Genomic DNA, 19,459 nt, shown 5'->3' on the forward strand with positions numbered 1-19,459 from the left:
TAAAGCTGTGAAATAAAGATATGTAATGAGATACAAAATGGCAACAGGCTCATGATACAGTAGCTGCAAATTTAACTGCCGGTCTCAATAGAAGCATTTTCATAACATTAAGTTTTTATTGAAACAAAACTTATCAAGATTGCACAATTTGTAGCAGGTTTAAATCACAATTCGTGGAGGAACGTGAGACATTAGGAAATGCTTAATATTTATGGCTAGCGTAAGCTTGAGAATTCTTCTTTTATGCACTTGCCAAAATTGGAAAACTCCACCTGATCATAAATCAGATTAACCCCCCCCCCCAAAAAAAACCAAACAAACAAACCTTCAAATAAAAAAAATCGGAAAAAACCCAGAATAATAAAAAGTATCAGCCCCTAAAACAAACGTATACGCCAAAGGAACAATGCATAATTTGTTGATTGAAAAGTGCATCCAAAGAAAAATTCTCGGTTCATATCTATCCACATCATCAAGCAGCATGTTGGAACACTATTTTATCATACTGATGACAGCTTTCCGTTACATTCGTTTGCCGATGTACTTGTGTTTTATCCCAGCGAAACAAGAGGACTTTTCTTGTAAACCTGAAGTCGGAAAAGTCCTGGCCGCGTTGATCAACATCGCTTTGATGTATAGATCTATGATTGTCACCAAACATCGACAACGTTCTCCATAACTACGGGGGACCAGGTTTGCCATATTAGCTCAAGTGATATCTGTCATATCAAATTTGCTTCTTTACCTGCAAGTCATTTTCATTTTTTGACTTTGTTTTACCATACCGTCGATAGGGGTTATGCTTTTCTAATCGTTTGTAAATATTTGAGAAATGGCAAGTAAACCCGGAAAATAAACATGCCTTTGATTAATTACCTGGGCTTGAAACTGCATATGATACACAAATTATCTGATCGATAAGTTCGGAACTCTACACGCACGCGATCTATTTAGATTCATCAGCTAACCGGTCCTTATCACCAGCTACACATGATAGAATACAGACATCAGCAGTGACAGATGGTCGTAATAATCATTTCAAAAAAAACCAACAAAAAACAAACAAACAAACAAACAAAAAACTATTACATTTTGATTTGGACTATATATGTTGGTAAGTAAAACAGTGACTTGCGTATGTATGTTATGCCTTTTTTCATCATCAGTTCGTGGCCGTACCACTTCTGGAATGTTGCCCAGTGCTTCAACTGCGCATTTAAACCACAGACTGTGTACATTCCTTGACTACCTCGGTTCATATTTTTCTTGGGTAAAGACAATAGTGCTTGTGCGTTTGATAGGTCTACGACTGTGCATGACTCGTGACACAAAAACACTTCGGAACTGAGATATTAATGCATGATAGCTAGCTGTAAAATAAGTCATACATTCAACTAAGCGGAATGCATGCCGAACAATAAAAGATAACATTAGGCCCTAGAATACTGGGAGAATTTTGGAGAATTCATGATTAATACACAGGAGTTATTTATCACGTGCCAGTATCGACCCATTTACACGTATTTTCAAATAGTTTTTTTTTCATCTTGCGTTTATAATTTACCATTTACCCACATACAGAGTGTACTATTTATAGTCCCTTTACAGTGTGACTCCATTTTTTCTTAATATGCCTGTACTTACCCCAGATACCGCACAAAATACATGTCTACATTTTCTGTGTTAATTATAATTTGACATGATGGTGCACGTGATCGAAATTGTCCAAATTTAAATGTGTCAATCGGCATAATCAGACGTATTCGCAACCAGTATAATTGAAGAGTTTGTCCACCGTAAAAACGGCAGTGTGCAGTGAAAGTGCCTTCTACAGTAGAGAACCTCAAAGACAAAAGGTGAGTTAAAGAACATACCTACATGCTTATCCTTGACAATGTTCGATAGGGAACAATTTTCTCAGGGAATAAAAAGTTACGAATGCTATCTTTGCAATTGGAATTATTTTTAGAATAGACTTGCAGCAAATCTAGTGTTACGTGCAGAGAAAACGAACAAAAGGGTGAACTCAGCAGTTAACGTTTAAACAAAATTTATTACGAAAATAAAACTAATTGCTAAGTCAGGGATAGAGTACAAGCTTTAAAAGTGTACAGACTACTTATCTCAGCTGGGACGGCAAAGCTCCAGTCTCAGAGTTGTAACAGTCAGTCGGATGAATGAACAGTCCTTTGGCTTGCAGGCTTGAAGCTGCACAAAGTCCACAGTATAAATCCAGCGTTGACAGTGAAGGTCTTGAAAAGTCTTGAAAATTACTACGGCTGGAGTTTAGTAACACACAAGAGACACGATCCCAAAAGTCTGACTGGAAGCTGAGCACGTCCCTTTTATAAAGGCATATAAGAACAATCTAGAACTTTTATTGACATGCTAATTACTGTTCTAAAATTATCTCCCTTACACAACTAATCAACTTTCCAGAACATTCCAAACATGACTAATTGAATTCAAGGTTGTTAGGTCATCAAGGGCAGTGACCTTGAGAATGTTCTAGACTAATTGAACTCAGGTCATGATGAGTGTGGGGGAAATGACCTACATAACACACCCCCTCTTCAAAAAAAGAAAATTTTTCAAAGAAAAATCTTTCTTTTGCAAATGTAATCTTGAAAAGGATTTAAGTACTCAAATTTGTTTTACTCTAAAGTAAATTTCTTGAAAGTGAACAACAATAAACTCTAAATACGAGAGAGACAGTCTGCAATTAAATTGTCTCTGCCTTTGATATGTCTAATGTCAAGATTAAACTCCTGTAACATTAAACTCCATCTTAGCAATCTCTGATTTTTGCCTTTAAATTTCTGCAGAAAAACAAGAGGGTTGTGATCAATATAAACCACTATTGGCTGATTTGAAGAAGTAACATAAACTTCAAAATGCTGTAAAGCTAATATCAAAGATAAACACTCTTTTTCAATTGTAGAGTAGTTTCTCTGGGATTAGTTTCTCTGGGATTTGTTAAATTTGCTAAATTTGTTAAAAATAGCAAACAGGATGATCGGTCCCATGACTATCCTCTTGCAATTTGGTATTGGAAAACTTGAAATGGCACTGAATTTGGCATAAAGTATGCATGGCAAAGTCCGGTTATTTGTATTGAGTTCTATAAAGTCATTGTTCGGCAAATACTTGGCTTCCTCCTGGAGATATTCCGCTTTCGCTGGATTCAGTCCATCTGGATGTTGTTCCACTGGATGACTGTCGCAGACATCTTCGTTGTGATAGATGACGTTTGTCCTCGTTGGAACATCTTGAAACAGGTGTTTATATTCATGGAGCAGTTCTTTCACCTGTTGTTGTTGTTCTGGCTGGAGGTGTGCCAACTTTGTAGACTCCAGCTTCTCCAGGATTTCTGAGTTCTGAAGCTTGACCGAGCCCAGCTTTGAGTTTAGAGTATTTTCACTCAAGTCAGTTTCAGTATCACTATCTTCATAATGGTTTGAACTGACTGCACTGACAGGCTGAGTTATAGTAGGATTATCCCTATCCAAATATGGCTTAAGCATATTTATGTGACATAGCTGTTTTTGTTTTCGCCTGTCAGGTGTTATTATGATGTAATTTAAATCACTCAATTTCTTATCAATTAGGTATGGCCCAAAGTAACGAGCATGGAGTGGTTTGCCAGGAATTGGAAGTAGAACAAGAACTTTTTGACCTGGTTCAAACTTCCGTTTGAGGTGCTTTTATCATATTTGGTTTTCATTGACTGTTGAGATGACTCAAGATTTTCTCTGGCTAATTCACATGCTTTAGAGAGTTTTGTACGAAAATCTGACACATATTGCAAAATATTCAGACAATCATCATCGTCTGATAGGAATTTCTCTTTAACGAGCTTAAGTGGGCCACGGACTGTATGTCCAAATACAAGCTCAAATGGGCTAAAACCAAGAGACTCCTGAATTGACTCTCTAACAGCAAAGAGCAGAAAATGAATTCCTTCATCCCACTGCTTCTCTGTGTCAAAACAGTAGGTCCTAATCATGTTTTCCAAAGTTTGATGAAATCGCTCAAGAGCACCCTGACTTTCTGGATGATAGGCGGATGACCTATACTGTTTAATGCCTAGCTGATCCATTACTTGTTGAAAAATACCAGACATAAAGTTGGAGCCTTGATCGGACTGGACACATTTAGGGAGGCCAAATAAAGTGAAAAATTTGACTAAAGCTCTCACTATAGTCTTTGTCTTTATATTTCTCAGTGGTATGGCTTCGGGGAACCGAGTTGATGTACACATAATGTCAACATGTACTCATTTCCTGATCTTGTTTTTGGTAGGGGCCCACCACAGTCTATTAGAATCCTACTAAATGGTTCTTGAAATGCAGGAATTGGCTGTAAAGGGGCCTTTGGAATGGTCTGATTTGGCTTTCCTACCATTTGACATGTGTGACAAGTTTTACAGAAATGTGCTACATCCTGCCTGAGATTAGGCCAATAAAAGTGACTGAGAATTTTATGATAAGTTTTCCTTACTCCCAAATGACCAGCCCAGGGCGTTTCATGGGCCAGGCGCAATATTTCAGCACGGTAGGGCTTTGGAACCACAATTTGATGTTTTATAGCCCAGTCGTCATCAACCAAGACATCTAGAGGTCTCCATTTACGCATGAGAATACCAGACTTTGTATAATAGGAAACAGAGCTATCTGAAGTTTTACCTTCATCATCTACCCTGTCAAACAAAGACAAAATATCTGGGTCTTTGTGTTGTTCTGCAATGAGATTTGATCGAGAAAATGTCTGACTTTTGTCAGCAGAAGTTTTACTGGAAGTTTCAAATCCACGAGGGATAACGGAATGATCCGTGTCAAACACCTGACTGAGAAAGGTGTCATTTAAGTCAACATCTGTGACATTATTTTTGAGAGTATTTTGATTCTCGGAAGTTTTCTTTGACATGGCTCGAGTAATGGCACATGAAGGAAATAGATCGGGTATCTCTTGTTCAATTGGCTCTGGATCCTGATCTAAAGTAGGATTATCAGTCACAAGTGGATTAGTAATGACCTTGTCCCCAGCAAGGTCGTTTCCAAGAAGAAGGTGAATCCCTTCGAAAGGCAAAAAAGGCCTAATACCTAAAGTCACAGGTCCAGAAACAAAGTCCGAAGACAAATAGACATTATGGAGAGGAACAGGAATGTAGTCATTACAATCTACCCCCTTAATAAGAACTTTAGAACCTGAAAATGACTTTTCAGAAAACGGCAGGGTATCTGCCAACAAAAGAGACTGGGAAGCCCCGGTATCTCTTAAAATTTTGACAGGGGTAGCGGAAGAAAAATCACTAGAAAGTGATATAAAACCATTATGAATAAATGGTTCGAAAATACCCATAATGCTATCTTGAGAAGAATTGACCTTGACCTCATTAATTGGGGATAAGAGGGGTTTAACCTCAGAAAATGTGTTGCACACATTATTAGACTCTAATTGAGTTGATGAAGAAATAAAGCCGGTTGGCTTAGATCCACTTTGACCACTTTGACCTTCACGTTTTCTTTTCAATTTGAAACACTCTGACATTAAATGGCCGTCTTTCTTACAATAATTACAAGAAAGTGTACCAACTGTTTGTCAGAAGGAGATTGAGACTTGGGATCTGATGATGTGGGAGTGTTACTTGAATTTTGTGAACTGTTGTCATTTGATTTCCTACTCTCCTTTGAGAAATTCTTGGATGAAAAGGAGGAGTTAAATTTACCTGCATTGTTTCTGTATGAAAAGGACTGGGATGGTTTGCTGAGAAATGAAGATTTGTGGGTCAATGAATAATCATCGGCCAAACGTGCAGCAACCTCCAATGTATCTGCCTTTTGTTCATTGATAAACGTCTTGATGTCACTCCGGATGCACCTTTTAAATTCTCAATCAAAACAAGCTGTCGTAATTTGTCATAATTCTGACTGACCTTTCAGAAGAACACCAACGATCAAACAGTTGTTCTTTTGTTCGAGCAAATTCAACATAAGTTTGATCCTTCACCTTCTCACAATCCCTAAATTTCTGACGGTAAGCTTCAGGCACCAACTCATAGCCCTTGAGAATTAATTCCTTCACAGAATCATAATTTGAAGCCTGCTCTACTGACAACTGAATGTAAATTTCTCTGGCTTTACCCACCAAAGCACTCTGCAAAAGCATAGACCAGGACTCCTTAGGCCAATTCAGACTCTGAGCAATTTTCTCAAAATGAAGGAAATATTTATCAACATCCTTTTCTTGGAAAGGGGGAACTAACCTGAAATGCTTAGTGATGTCAAACTTGTCTGAAGGGAAGAATTTTCCTGACTGTCCAAGCTCTAAACGTTTTATTTCTACCTGTAATCGCTGTTCTTCTAATCGCAATTCTTTTTCTCTCTGTCTTTCTTCCATTTCTAATCTTTCCTGCCTTTCTTTTCTTTCTGTCTTTCTTCCATTTCTAACTGCATTCGTATTTTTTCTTTTTCTAATGCCTGTCTCTCTTTTTCCATTTGTAATTCTTTTTCTTTCTGTCTTTCTTCCATTTGTAATTCTAGTTTCTTAATCTCCAAATTTGTCTGCAATTCTAGTTCTAATTTTCTGAGTTCAGAGGAAGACTCAGGCTCATAATCTTTTAAGGCAGACTCCTCAAAATGGCCAGAATTAACTAAATGTTTTGCAATCTTGAACTGTATTTCTCGCTTGCGCATAGATCTTTGACATCTACTTTAAGGAAATTTGCCAGTGCTATGAGGTTGTCTTTTCTGAGGGAATTAAATGTGTCCTGATCAAGGTCATCCATAAATTCGTCTGGCTTGAATTCCGCCATGATTGAATTTCGCTGAGTTCACAGTATACAGTAGTTTTGAAAAGGCTGTCAAAATGTTGTCAAACGGCTCAAAATATTCGTCTCCCGGACGAGCCCCCAATTTGTTACGTGCAGAGAAAACGAACAAAAGGGTGAACTCAGCAGTTAACGTTTAAACAAAATTTATTACGAAAATAAAACTAATTGCTAAGTCAGGGATAGAGTACAAGCTTTAAAAATGTACAGACTACTTATCTCAGCTGGGACGGCAAAGCTCCAGTCTCAGAGTTGTAACAGTCAGTCGGATGAATGAACAGTCCTTTGGCTTGCAGGCTTGAAGCTGCACAAAGACCACAGTATAAATCCAGCGTTGACAGTGAAGGTCTTGAAAAGTCTTGAAAATTACTACGGCTGGAGTTTAGTAACACACAAGAGACACGATCCCAAAAGTCTGACTGGAAGCTGAGCACGTCCCTTTTATAAAGGCATATAAGAACAATCTAGAACTTTTATTGACATGCTAATTACTGTTCTAAAATTATCTCCCTACACAACTAATCAACTTTCCAGAACATTCCAAACATGACTAATTGAATTCAAGGTTGTGAGGTCATCAAGGGCAGTGACCTTGAGAATGTTCTAGACTAATTGAACTCAGGTCATGATGAGTGTGGGGGAAATGACCTACAGAAATCTAGGTAGACTGAGAGTTTGAATGGAAAACAAAACCGTTGCAATACCAACAACTCAATACCTCGATACCTCCGTCTTTTAGTTAATATCTCTGTTAGCTTGTTTACCAAACCTAATAAATGCAACACAAGGACAAAACATGTCACTTCTTCACTTATCCGGAGATAATGGTGCTTGTAGCCTGTCCTAGGCGTAAGCACCGGTTGAAACAGGCAGACTTTTATAGTTTTTACAGCTGATTCAGGTTTTTCCGGTGTCAAAATGTTATAATGGTGTGTGTAGTCATAATGTTAATAGTTTGTGTTAATGAAGGTGCGATGTAGAATTCGTTTGACACACACTGATTCCGTCAGACAGGGAGATTGATAACCAAAGAAACTGGGTTACTTTACCTTCTAAATTATGACAACTCCCTTAATGATTGATTGGAACTACGTTAATTACTCTTTTTCGCCATAACAACTAGGACTAGACATGGAAAACGGCAACGATGAAAAGGAGAACACGAAGCATATGGGAGAGGGGGAATCACCTACCGTAGAACAGCGGCTACAATGGGAAGGCGGCGAGGCAGTTGAAAACGTTTCATTTTTTCCTGTTCAACTCGAGGATCGCGGTCATGTCATCAACTCGCCTATGAGCCAGGAAGATCCAGATATGATGTTTGGTATAGGTAGCTGGCGGCCGCAATGTCTTCAAATATTTGCCAATTTCAAATTCGCATTCTTTGTTCTTTGCGTAGCCTCCTTCCTGTACGCGGTCAACTTTAGTGTCTTTCTGAGCGGGATGACGAGCATCCAGAAACGGTACTCCCTGGACAGTGGGTTGATGGGACTCAATTTTACCTTATATGACGTGTCGTGCGCGATAACGATCGTGTTCGCATCTATGTTCTTCAGTCGACCGGATAGCCACCGTCCTCGGCTCATTGGTGTTGGTATACTCCTCGCTGCTTTGATTCAGGGTTCAGTGTCCTTGGCGCATTTCCTATCGGGCACCTACAAGTACTCGACCGTAGTAATTGGAACAAATGACACGACCATGTGTTCGGGCAGTTACAACACGTCATCGGTTGACATACTTGGTAATGCGAGCGACACTTGCTTAACTTCTGATGATAACGAAAGGGAAAGTGTGCAAACGGCCGCATTCCTGTTACTTGCACATACTTTAATCGGAATGTTCTTCACACCACTTATTATTCTGACTCCCGCCTACATAGACGATGGCGCCAGTAAACTGAAAGCCCCACTGTACCTAGGTAAGCCAGTTGCTGACAACAAAATATATGCTGCTTCAAAGTGTTTCCATTAAAACTGTATTCGAAGGCACAATATTATAATTTCTCGTACATTACATTGATCACCCACGATATCTTGTTCAAAATGATGAAGTTTGAAAGACTCATTAACCACATGCATCGATCATTTCTTAGGAATTCAGAAACTGATTATAAAAGAACACTTTAAAAACCTAATAAAATGTTTTCTTTAAATCCAATCAGGCATTTATTATACCATATTAAGTTTCGGACCAGCGGTTGGATTTCCCTTTTCATCATTGTTTATTGACCTATATGTCGACTTCGATAGAGTCAACATGTCCAGTATCGACATAGACCCGTCCGACACACGATGGGTTGGAGCTTGGTGGTTGGGATTTCTCGTTACTGGTGCCCTCACACTCGTGGTTGCAATTCCAATTACGCTTCTGCCGAAGAGATTTCCTTCATTGCGACAAAAAGATGCCACCACAAGTTCAGTCGTGTCAAGTAAGGATGAGGGCGACGCCAAAGTTGCACGAGAGGCCATGCGACGCATTAAAGGTAAAAGTAAAGTACTACATACATTTTCCTTGGGAAAGCTTTCCGACACTCAAGGTGGCGTTACACAAAACACAGTGTATTTTGCCCCAAATCACACACTTTTAAAGATTCTTTCAATTTTCATTAATTTGTTAACCAAAGATTAAAATATTGTTTAGGTTCACCTTTACGCTGGACAAAAGCAGTCTTAAGTTGGGCAAGATGGAGAGTTTTTACAACTTTGTGCAACCAACAGATTTACTTGATTATTTTTCTCTAGTTTGCAACATTTCAAAAAAGTTTAACTCCTCTCTTGCTTTGTCAAATTTTTCTGACACTTTCACATGCATAAGCACGCATGAGCTTTGAAGCTTTCTTTTACACCCTAATATCTTGTTACAAAATAGATGTTGTTCAACTTGTAAGCAAACTTTGTATCTGTGAAATTTCCAATACTCTTCTGGACTATTTCAGTCCTGTCAATTTGGCTGCCTAAATATGTTTGGTATTTTTGTGATTGAATATGTATACAAAGGAATTTGGATGAATATGCTCTACTTAAAGGGACATTAGCTGTAACTTTTGACTAATTTTTCACTACTCTGTTTCAATGTATCAACTACAGAATTTTACTATAATCCGATCATCATGACCAATGCCCGGTGTCCTGCTTGCCAACGCAGCCTGTAAATATGAAATGAGCATTGTTATTGTTGATAAATGTATTCTAGTCCGGACCTGAATACAAAATTAGAAAAACAACAATGCAGATTATACTCATATAGGGTATATTTATGAGCTAAATATTAGGAATTTTTCCATGGTCCAGGGATTCAAACCAGAAACTGCCGATGGTACACAGAACAAACAAAATATAAAAAATGACCAAAGTTACAGCTAATGGATCTTTAATAAGATATAACTTGAAATTCTAAGAAAACGGTCAATACATAAGAATAATTGTTGTCTGATGACTTGTGTTTCTTTTACAAGAGTTTCCATCAGCGTTTGGTCGACTCTTCACCAATGTGCCTCTGATGTCTGTATGTCTTGCCGATAGCATTGAGGCCGCCATTCTTTCTGGTGTGCTCACATACTTCACAAAGTATATCGAGGTGCAATTCCAGGTCTCTCCCGCAAGAGCAGCATTCCTGACAGGTCTTACTGCTTTTTTAACATTTCCATTGCAATACACTACACTGCAGTACAGTAGAGTACAGTAGAGTACAGTACAGTACACTACAGTACACTACAGTACACTGCAGTACACTACAGTACACTACACTACACTACACTACACTGCACGGCACTGCACTGCACTGCACTACACTACACTACACTACACCACACCACACCACTTTACACTACACCACACTACACTGCACTGCACTACACTACACTACACTACACTACACTACACTACACTACACTACACTACACTACACTACACTACACTACACTACACTACACTACACTACACTACACCGCACTATACCAAATGCTTTGAATGATACTCTCGACTGTGCCAGCCACAGCTTCAAAAAACCTAATCGTAGGTAGATCCATCAAGAATCTAAAAGATATTTGATTGTATTAACTTCGGCTTTGAACTTTTTATGCGTAAAATATGACACATACATACACAGAATAAATGCATGCAAATGCAAAATACCCATCACATAGCCTCACTGTGTATTCTACGACAACACGTGCGCAAGACTGTATAAACTACACGACAAATTACAGGTTAGAGCCATTACAAGGTATATTTCACAATCAGTGCATGAACGTTTGCTCGATTTAGTCTATGTTACTAATTACGTGTTCATCACTTTATTTCTTACTTTTTAACTACCTCGGAGGTATTGTTATGGTACTCTCAACGTCGCTGGGCGTTCTCGTCGGTGGTCTGATAATGCGGTGCTTGACACTATCGCCGTTGTCGACAGCGAAAGCTCTGGTGGTATTAGGAGTGGTCAACGTGTTACTGCCGATCCCGCTGCTGTTCTTGGCCTGTGAGCAAAGCGCCTTTACAGGGTTATCAGTTCCGTACTCGGACATGACAAATTCATCAGTTGGGTGAGAGATATTATGGATGCTGAAGGGGCTTTTAGAAAAAGGGTGTCCTGCGTGATATAAATAAACTTTTCGATCGCTTTCTACAGTGCAAAGCTAGGCCGAACCAAAATGTCAAATTGAAGTAGATTCGGTTTTTCAAAAAATTCAAGGTAATTGTTTATGACGTCGTTTAGAAGAAGAGGTAACGAAGATGAGGTTGACAATTTTAGCTCGTGTTCACAGTCAGGCAGTTTGTCTTTTTTGCTTGTTTGTTTTACCTGTCTTTTTTTACATGTTTTAAGGTCATTAAGCAGTTTTATTTCAATATTATTGCTCGTTTGGATTACTCATTGAACTTTAACAGATAGAGATACATATCTTCATAGACTCGACAAAAGTTGCAATGATGAACTGCACCAAATTTGACAAAATTTATGATGAAATAAAACTGCTGTTTCCTGTCAAATAATCTATTATTTTCAATTTTAATACACTTTTAAATTTTGTTTTTCTCTTAAGCCAAATAAGTCACAGATGTATTATCAGAAAAAGATAAGTAACATTCATAGACAACTGCAAACAGTACTGATATCGGAACATGAATGTATTTTTATTTTAAATCAGTGTTTATTTTGTGGTATCTTATAGAGAACATTATTGGGACAAACAATAATAAAATAATGTTTGTTCACTGAGGTAATTGAAGATACCTTACAAGAGAATATATGTGATCGTATTAAAAAATCTTTGAGCTTGAAATACCTCAGCTCCAGCATTATGATGAATAGTCTACCATTTCAACGAAGATCATTTTTTGCGCAAAATTCATGATAAGATTTACTTAAGCAAGGACTGAGACATAAGTGGATCTATATTGAAATTAAAATGTTGAATTGAATTTTTGCCGGAGTATATGAAAGATGTGGATAATTTAATGATGAAATCAAGTTTCGTAACAGCATCTTTCAAAACCAATTACAATAATACGGCTCCCTATCGGAACGTTTGTGAAAAGTTTAAAAAAAAAGAGAGAAGAAAGTCCAGCCAGATGTAGTTTTAGCTTTCATATATTTTGACTGTGCGATATATTTGGAAGTCAAATTTGTATCGTGATCATGGAATTTATTTCAAGGAATACTGAAAAAATAATCCTTATGCATCTTAAAAATTGCCACAACCCTAACATTATTATGGTTGCCAGTCGCGTAAAGTGCTTCTTGCTCACTTTCAAAAAATCATGTTTAACGTTAAACTTGTAAATTGAGATTCTGCGTGTATGATTTCCGATATTATTGTCGTCAGCCAAACTTAAGTGAACACTAGAATTCAATACTTAACAACAACGTTGCGTATAATGCGCAGTTGAGTGCACTGGCAAAGCTAGAATTTTGTATTTCAAAACGCGTTTAGCAAAGAAAATATCATCGACTATCTACTACCGTTAGGGGCTGTCGATAATAAAAGCTGATGCACAAGAAACGTAATTCCTTCGTTTTACTTGAGACCCCCCCTCAAAACGAAAGTTTTTATGTGAAATCAATTTCGTATTATGATGCCTTTTCTGGCGTACCCACACGCACATCTCCGATCTGAACGACCATAAAAAATACCGGAAGTGCACATTAATTTATAAACCTCCACTTTTTAAGACAGAACATTTAAATGTATTTCGCATGTAAGAAAATGTTTCACGTACATTTTTCACGTTGAAAAAGCACACTAGTTTTTATTTCACATTTATATCTTTTCGTTGTCTTTTCTGTCTCCGTATTTTGTGGTCATTCTGTTCTTGATGAACGTGAAGGTAGTATTGCGTTCTCGCCGCAAAGTCGCACTTCGAAAATAATAGACGAAAATCCTTATTCGATTTTGACGCACACAAAACGAAATGAGCTTTTACTCTTTCCAACCCCCTAAACGAAATAATTACGTTTGTCGTACGTCAGCTTTTATTATCGACGGCTCCTTATCGTGAAGATATATTATAGCTGTATCTCATAAGCAGAGTTTCACTATCTTTGTTCACAAATAAAGGGATTTATAACTTCATAGCTAAGAAAAGCAAAGTTTGACGAAAGTTAAATTGGCATATTTAAAAAAAATTCAAGGTGATTGTTGATTACGTCGTTAGGAAGAAGAGGTAACAAAGATCTGAGATTGACAATTTAGCTCGTGTTCACAGTCAGTCAGTCTATCTTTTTGTTTGTTTGATTTTTTTCTGTCACTTTGACAGGTTTTGACAGGCTTCAAGATCACAAAGCAAAGTTTGCCGAAAGTTAATTTGGCATAGTTTGTCTAATTTTGTGTAATTTCACTTCCTTTTAGAAACAGAGTCATCGTCGACTTGGGTCCATCCAATCTTGCATCGCAATGCAATTTGAACTGTGGTTGTTCTCTCACCGAGTACGATCCAGTGTGCGGCAGTGACGGCCTGACGTATTACTCGCCTTGTTTCGCAGGATGTTCTGAAGCCATAACAACAAAGGTACCGGTTGTGATTAGCCTGAAATAATATGGTCTAACGTGAACACACGATATGAATACAAATCGCATATAATGAAGAAAAAGAAGGAAAATAACTCCCATCTGCGAAAAATGAAATAATTCACTGTATGAGTCTCAAGTCGTCCAAAATAACTAAAACTGTTTTATATTTTCGTGACACATTTATCATTTATCATACATCTATACAGACTTTTGAAACATCAGTCATTTCGCCATCCTTCTTACCTATGTATGATAGGTGATCGTACATTAGTACGTTAAACTGGATATTTGACTATCCGTTTTTCTTAATAGCCGTACATTATCAACCTTTCCTCGACATACATGTTTACATTTACTTAAATTCTTTACTTCCTATACTTTGGACTTGCAACGTTGTGCATATGAATGTTTCTTGAGGAAATTTGCAAAACAAAAGGAAGACAGAGTTTATTTTGTGCACATAAACGTGATGAGTTTCTTGCTATTTCCATAGTATTAGAGCATGGGAAAGCATGAACCATACATGTGTGTTTGCTCAAGAGAATGCAACTGAATAGTATAGGGTTAGTTGTTATTGTAGTCCTGTATTAAATTTAAGCAAACCTATTTTTCGAAGGATTCAAACTTAAAAAGACTGGAATGTCCGAATGGTAGAGCTTGACGAAAAAAACCCTTATATGATATATAATATATGGCAACATTAACCTTTCAAATATTATGCTAGTAGGCAAATCATGGGCTGTATATTAGCGTCTCATGAAGGGGATCGTCTCTTCTCACCTCTGTTTCACCTCTGTTTATGAGTAGACCACAGCATTGTCATGGATATATAGAGCTGGATCTAAATTAGTATATTATTGAATACAAAAGTGTTTTGTTTCCGAAACTTAGAACTTCAGCTCCTGCAGTTGTGTTGATCCAGCGGCTGAGAAGGAAGGGGAAACTGTCAGGGTGGGAATGGCTGTCGGTGGGATTTGTGAAGAAAGCTGCGGGGGAATGCTGGAGATATTCGTAGTTATCTCGTTTGCAGCAAGTTTCATGTCCGCGCTACCTGTCACCGCGTTCATCATACTTCCTTTACGGTGAGTAGATCTATCGCTAGCTTAATCGTCTTTGTGATCATCGTCATTGTGAGATAAATTAACCTCAAAAAGTATTGACCTGAGAAAGTCAAGAGCTCTCTATTTGTAGCAGGAATCTTGTCCCAACGTTATTCCTGTAAATCTGTGTATTTACTATTTCTAATATGTACCAGTCCGTCATGCAGATTAGACTCTTCCGAAAAGCACGGTAAATGTAGTCATGAGGGGGGGGGGGGCGTGCTCAACTGTCTGACTATAAAATGATTTTTTGAATGTTGGGATAACAGTTTACCATTTTCAATTATGCGAAAGGGTTTTCATTTTTCAGCGCTGTTGCACCCGAGGACAAACCATTTGCCGTCGCAACAAAACAGTTCTTTGCTCAAATCATCGGTAAGCAAATTCATTAACACCATTGGAATTTTGATGTAAAAGGAATTAGAAGGTACCTCGGCATCAAAAGTAGCAATGTTGAGTTGCAAACCGTGTTAGATAAATTTGTAATGTATTATTAGGTCACTAGAGAGACTACATATAATATGTGATATGCATACAAAGGTGTCGTAGTCTATGTTTTCATTGCAATATTCTTGATGCATTCCAGCTGAATTCTGGCAATTGTACAGGACAACGATGCTTGCTTCGGGCAGACCTCCTATAGTGCATACTTAACATAACGGTTGAACGTAGATGATGTTGGAACTATGAAATATTAACTTTGTAAAAAGCAAGAAATATTAAACAAAAAATTAATTAACTTCTATTTTTGTACAACTGGTGGGTAAAACAACCCTTTAGGAATATGGTAAGATTAACAGAGAAAAGGAAATCATCAAAGCAATGCAACTTTCGTTTTCTATCAATATTTCTTTCAGGCTGGATTCCTACGCCCCTTTATATGGGGTACATCATCGACTCAGCATGTTTGCTCTGGGGAGTATCAGAATGTAGCATTTTCAGTACCTGTTGGATGTACGACCTCTTCGACTACCGATTGAAAATGGTGACATTCCAGATCGTGTTGAAGATCTGCACCATACCAATGTATCTCATCCTCTGGCTGTCTCTCAGGAAACAAGCAAAGTCCATGAAATTGCAAGACCCAGCAGAAGTAAACAAGAATCTTAGTAGCCACATAAAATCGGGAAATATGATGATATCACCTTAAATTGAGCCACATTTAAATAATCAATTTTCAAATTATATCATTTTAGGGTGGAAAAGATTGTATAACCACTAATCAAACTTAAATAATAATAAGTCATCCATAGGGAAGCCATCTTATAGGGAATAAGTCGAATATAGTTTTACTGACTTTAATTTTATATGTAGAGAATAGTTTTTAGATACGTGTACTGTTCAGTTCATGTACTTTAACGTATGAAACATTGACGAAGTACATTAAATGTATTCTCTCAAGTACTCTCTCTTGGATCTTCCCATAAGTGAACGTTGCTTGCTTGCTGTGACGTTACTTCTCAAGTTTTACTCAATTCTTCCTTCCATCCTCCCATTCATTCATTCATTCATTCATTCATTCATTCATTCATTCATTCATTCATTCATTCATTCATTCATTCATTCATTCTATTCAATCATTCACGTTCTGAGTAAGTAAAATGAAAATGAAAAACTCGCACATTGAGTCCTTCTTCTAAAATGTCAGGGGACAACATGTACAGTTGAATACTCACACTGTTTCAACAGCTTTGTTCAGTATCGTACATTCGGTATGATTCTTAAAACGTTTCGTTCACCGCCTCTGTAATGCTTTGTAGGGAAATTACCTCTCTTTAAAGTATTGTTTTTTGACGAAGTACATCAGTTTAAGATTTCGTGTCTATTTCAGTGTACTAAAAGAACATTTGTGCAAGATGACACACGCAGAGCTACGAAATGACGACATATATTTCGATACAAAATGGCATTGCAGTACCTACCTTTCGCTGCGGGTCACAATAGAAACATAAAAATATTGCTATTGCGGATATTTAACAGTTTTAAGCGATCTTTGTGGAGTAAAATTGTACTTTAGGAAATATTCAATCATTTTGGCCCGCTTAGACTGGTGAATTTTCTATAATACCTTCAAAAGCGTAAAACCCCATCCGATTAGAAAGCGGAAATCTCTAAGAAAACAAGGAGTATTTTATTGGATGATAAGTGAATACAACATAATTCAAGTTCTCGGGCTATATCTATCCTCTTTGTATGGAGAAAGGTGTGTTATTGGTACAGTTGGTAGCTTTTCTACTGCATACCAGCCAGCCGAATTATTGCTGGTCCATTTCCTTGATATTCAGTAATTGATAAAGTTCTGTTTTTTTCATAGCAAAATAAGAGGTTCTTTCTGTCAACCTGACACCCGGAAAGTTCTGGCCATGTAGATTAAAATTACTATGATATGCACTGTTTTGTCATGCTGCATCGATTCATTCCTTATATCAAGGGGAATGGGGTATGGGGTCAGGTTTGTCGGCGCAATGGGTATCTTTTCTATCAAATGGGATTCTATAACTGAAGTCATTTTCATTAAAGTATACCTAGACGATTAAATCTGACATCAAGAGAGGTTTTGCTTTGCGAATCAGCTGCAATAATTTAAGACAATGAAAATAAACATAGAAAACAAGCACGATGAGTTATTGCCTGAATTGCTAATTACGTGTGATTGCTAATTACGTATGATACCAAAAATTATCTGCTGCTAGATATTCTCGGTACTGAGTTTGCCGACACACCGAAAATATTGATAACCAAAACCATCCCTTTCACAGGCTACGCATGATAGTATACACATACCAGCAGTCGGAGATCGTGAAATATTTTCAATAAAGTCCAATTTCATTTAATTTGATATAGGGTACGCTAGTAAATGCAAGGATTGTGCGTTTCGACGTCATCATCTGTAACCTTGCCCAGTGCTTGACCTGCGCTTTCAAAACACAGAATAGACCAGTGACTATCATACACGTTTTTACCTTGACGAGAAGGGGTTGCATTAAGTTAGGCAAACACAAAACTGTTTGTATGTTGAATATTTCTACGGTAACACGGTAAAACCTTTCCGTACTGAGTTATTAATAACAAGTAAAGGTAAAATACGTCATAAATTAGACTAAGTGAAATAGGAGATGTTTAGGTCTCAGAATACATAGCAATTTATGATAATACAACGAAGGTGTTTATCACAGTACAGTAAACACGATTGGAACTGATGTGGGATAATTTGATAGTGAACTAATGTTGGTTTAATCTGCCAATGTAAGCTTATTTGCCTTTCTCTTTAAGCAATGCACATGTTTTTATGATATATTTGTAATATTGTAACATTCAGTCAGAACACCAAACACTGTTGTGAAATTTGAAAAATATAATTATCCAATTCTCCCAAATTAGTTGCAATCGTGTTAGTATCGACATATTAACGCGTATTTTAAATGCATCTTTCATGATGCATTGGCACTGACAAAATACAGGTGCTGTATTTATGATTTCAGTATTGTATTACTCTATTTTCTCGTAATATGCCTGTGTTTACCCTATATAGGACTTAATTTAGAAAGCGCATCGGGACAGATATTCTGACTCTAAAACTCTGACCTACCACTCGTAAGGCTCATTTATATATATATATATATATATATATATATATATATATATATATAATATATATATATATATATATATATATATATATATAATATATAATAAGACAAATTACTTCAAGTACAAAGTAATAATAACTGTAACTTAAGTTTCATGCATTCTGCAATCCTCAGACAGAAGATGCTTCGAGGACTGTAATTTCCGTCAAGGTCATCTTTATACTTTGATATATATATATATATATATATATATATATATATATATATATATATATATATATATATATATATATATATATATATATAATATACTGAGATATCAATGGTAGCTAGAGTGAAAATATGTCATGGAGTGAATTAAGCGAAAAGCATACCGAACAATAAAAGATAACACTTTAGCCTCAGAACACTTTGGGAATTCATGATTAATACACAGGAGCTATTTCTCGCTCGTATTTTCAAATGAATGTTTTTATGTTCTCTTTACAATTTAGCACTCACAAACATACAGAGTGCAGTATTTATGGTTAATTTACTGTATTACTCTATTCCTTTATTAATATGCCAGACTATACTTACCCCAGATACCGCACAAAATACATGTCTACATTGTCTGTGTTAATTATAATTTGACGTAAAGGTGCACGTTATCGAGTTGTCCATATGTAAATATTTCTATCGGCATAATCAAATGCATTCGCAACCATCGTTATTGTAGAGATTGTCCAACGTAAAATTGGCAGTTTGCAGTGAAAGTACCTTCAACAGCAGAGAACCTCAAGACAAAAGGTGAGTTCAAAGGCATACCTACATGCTTATCCTTGGCAATATTCGCGGAACAATTTTCTCAGCAGGGAATAAAAAGTTATGAATTCCCTCTTTGCAATTGACGCTATTTTGAATAGACTTGCAGCGAATCTAGGTAGACTGAGAG

General features: G+C 37.1%; 1 protein-coding gene across 2 annotated transcripts; it reads left to right on the top strand.

The window, feature by feature from the left end:
* Positions 1-1,759: 1,759 nt before the first annotated feature.
* LOC139116008 (solute carrier organic anion transporter family member 5A1-like) lies at positions 1,760-17,529 on the top strand. 2 transcript variants are annotated; one of them, XM_070678497.1, is made up of 9 exons: positions 1,760-1,856; positions 7,953-8,747; positions 8,991-9,311; positions 10,284-10,448; positions 11,153-11,369; positions 13,674-13,833; positions 14,727-14,917; positions 15,246-15,310; positions 15,793-17,529. In XM_070678497.1, the coding sequence occupies exons 2-9, from the start codon at positions 7,961-7,963 to the stop codon at positions 16,083-16,085; spliced, it is 2,199 nt and encodes a 732-aa protein (XP_070534598.1). In that variant the 5' UTR covers positions 1,760-1,856; positions 7,953-7,960; the 3' UTR covers positions 16,086-17,529. The 2 variants fall into 2 exon arrangements, with proteins under 2 accessions (XP_070534598.1, XP_070534599.1); XM_070678498.1 differs by lacking the exon at positions 1,760-1,856 and having other exon boundaries at positions 7,873-8,747; positions 15,793-17,325.
* Positions 17,530-19,459: the final 1,930 nt, after the last annotated feature.

This window comes from Ptychodera flava, chromosome 17 (assembly GCF_041260155.1).
Source record: "Ptychodera flava strain L36383 chromosome 17, AS_Pfla_20210202, whole genome shotgun sequence".
Taxonomy (NCBI): domain Eukaryota; kingdom Metazoa; phylum Hemichordata; class Enteropneusta; family Ptychoderidae; genus Ptychodera; species Ptychodera flava.

What these genes read in the sequence shown, in the direction of transcription:
- LOC139116008 (XM_070678497.1), top strand. Translation starts at nt 7,961, where the DNA reads ATGGAAAACGGCAACGATGAAAAGGAGAACACGAAGCATATGGGAGAG. An exon ending in AAGAGCAGCATTCCTGACAG is followed by an intron (nt 10,449 to 11,152) that starts GTCTTACTGCTT and finishes ACTACCTCGGAG; the next exon opens with GTATTGTTATGGTACTCTCA. An exon ending in TTCATCATACTTCCTTTACG is followed by an intron (nt 14,918 to 15,245) that starts GTGAGTAGATCT and finishes TTCATTTTTCAG; the next exon opens with CGCTGTTGCACCCGAGGACA.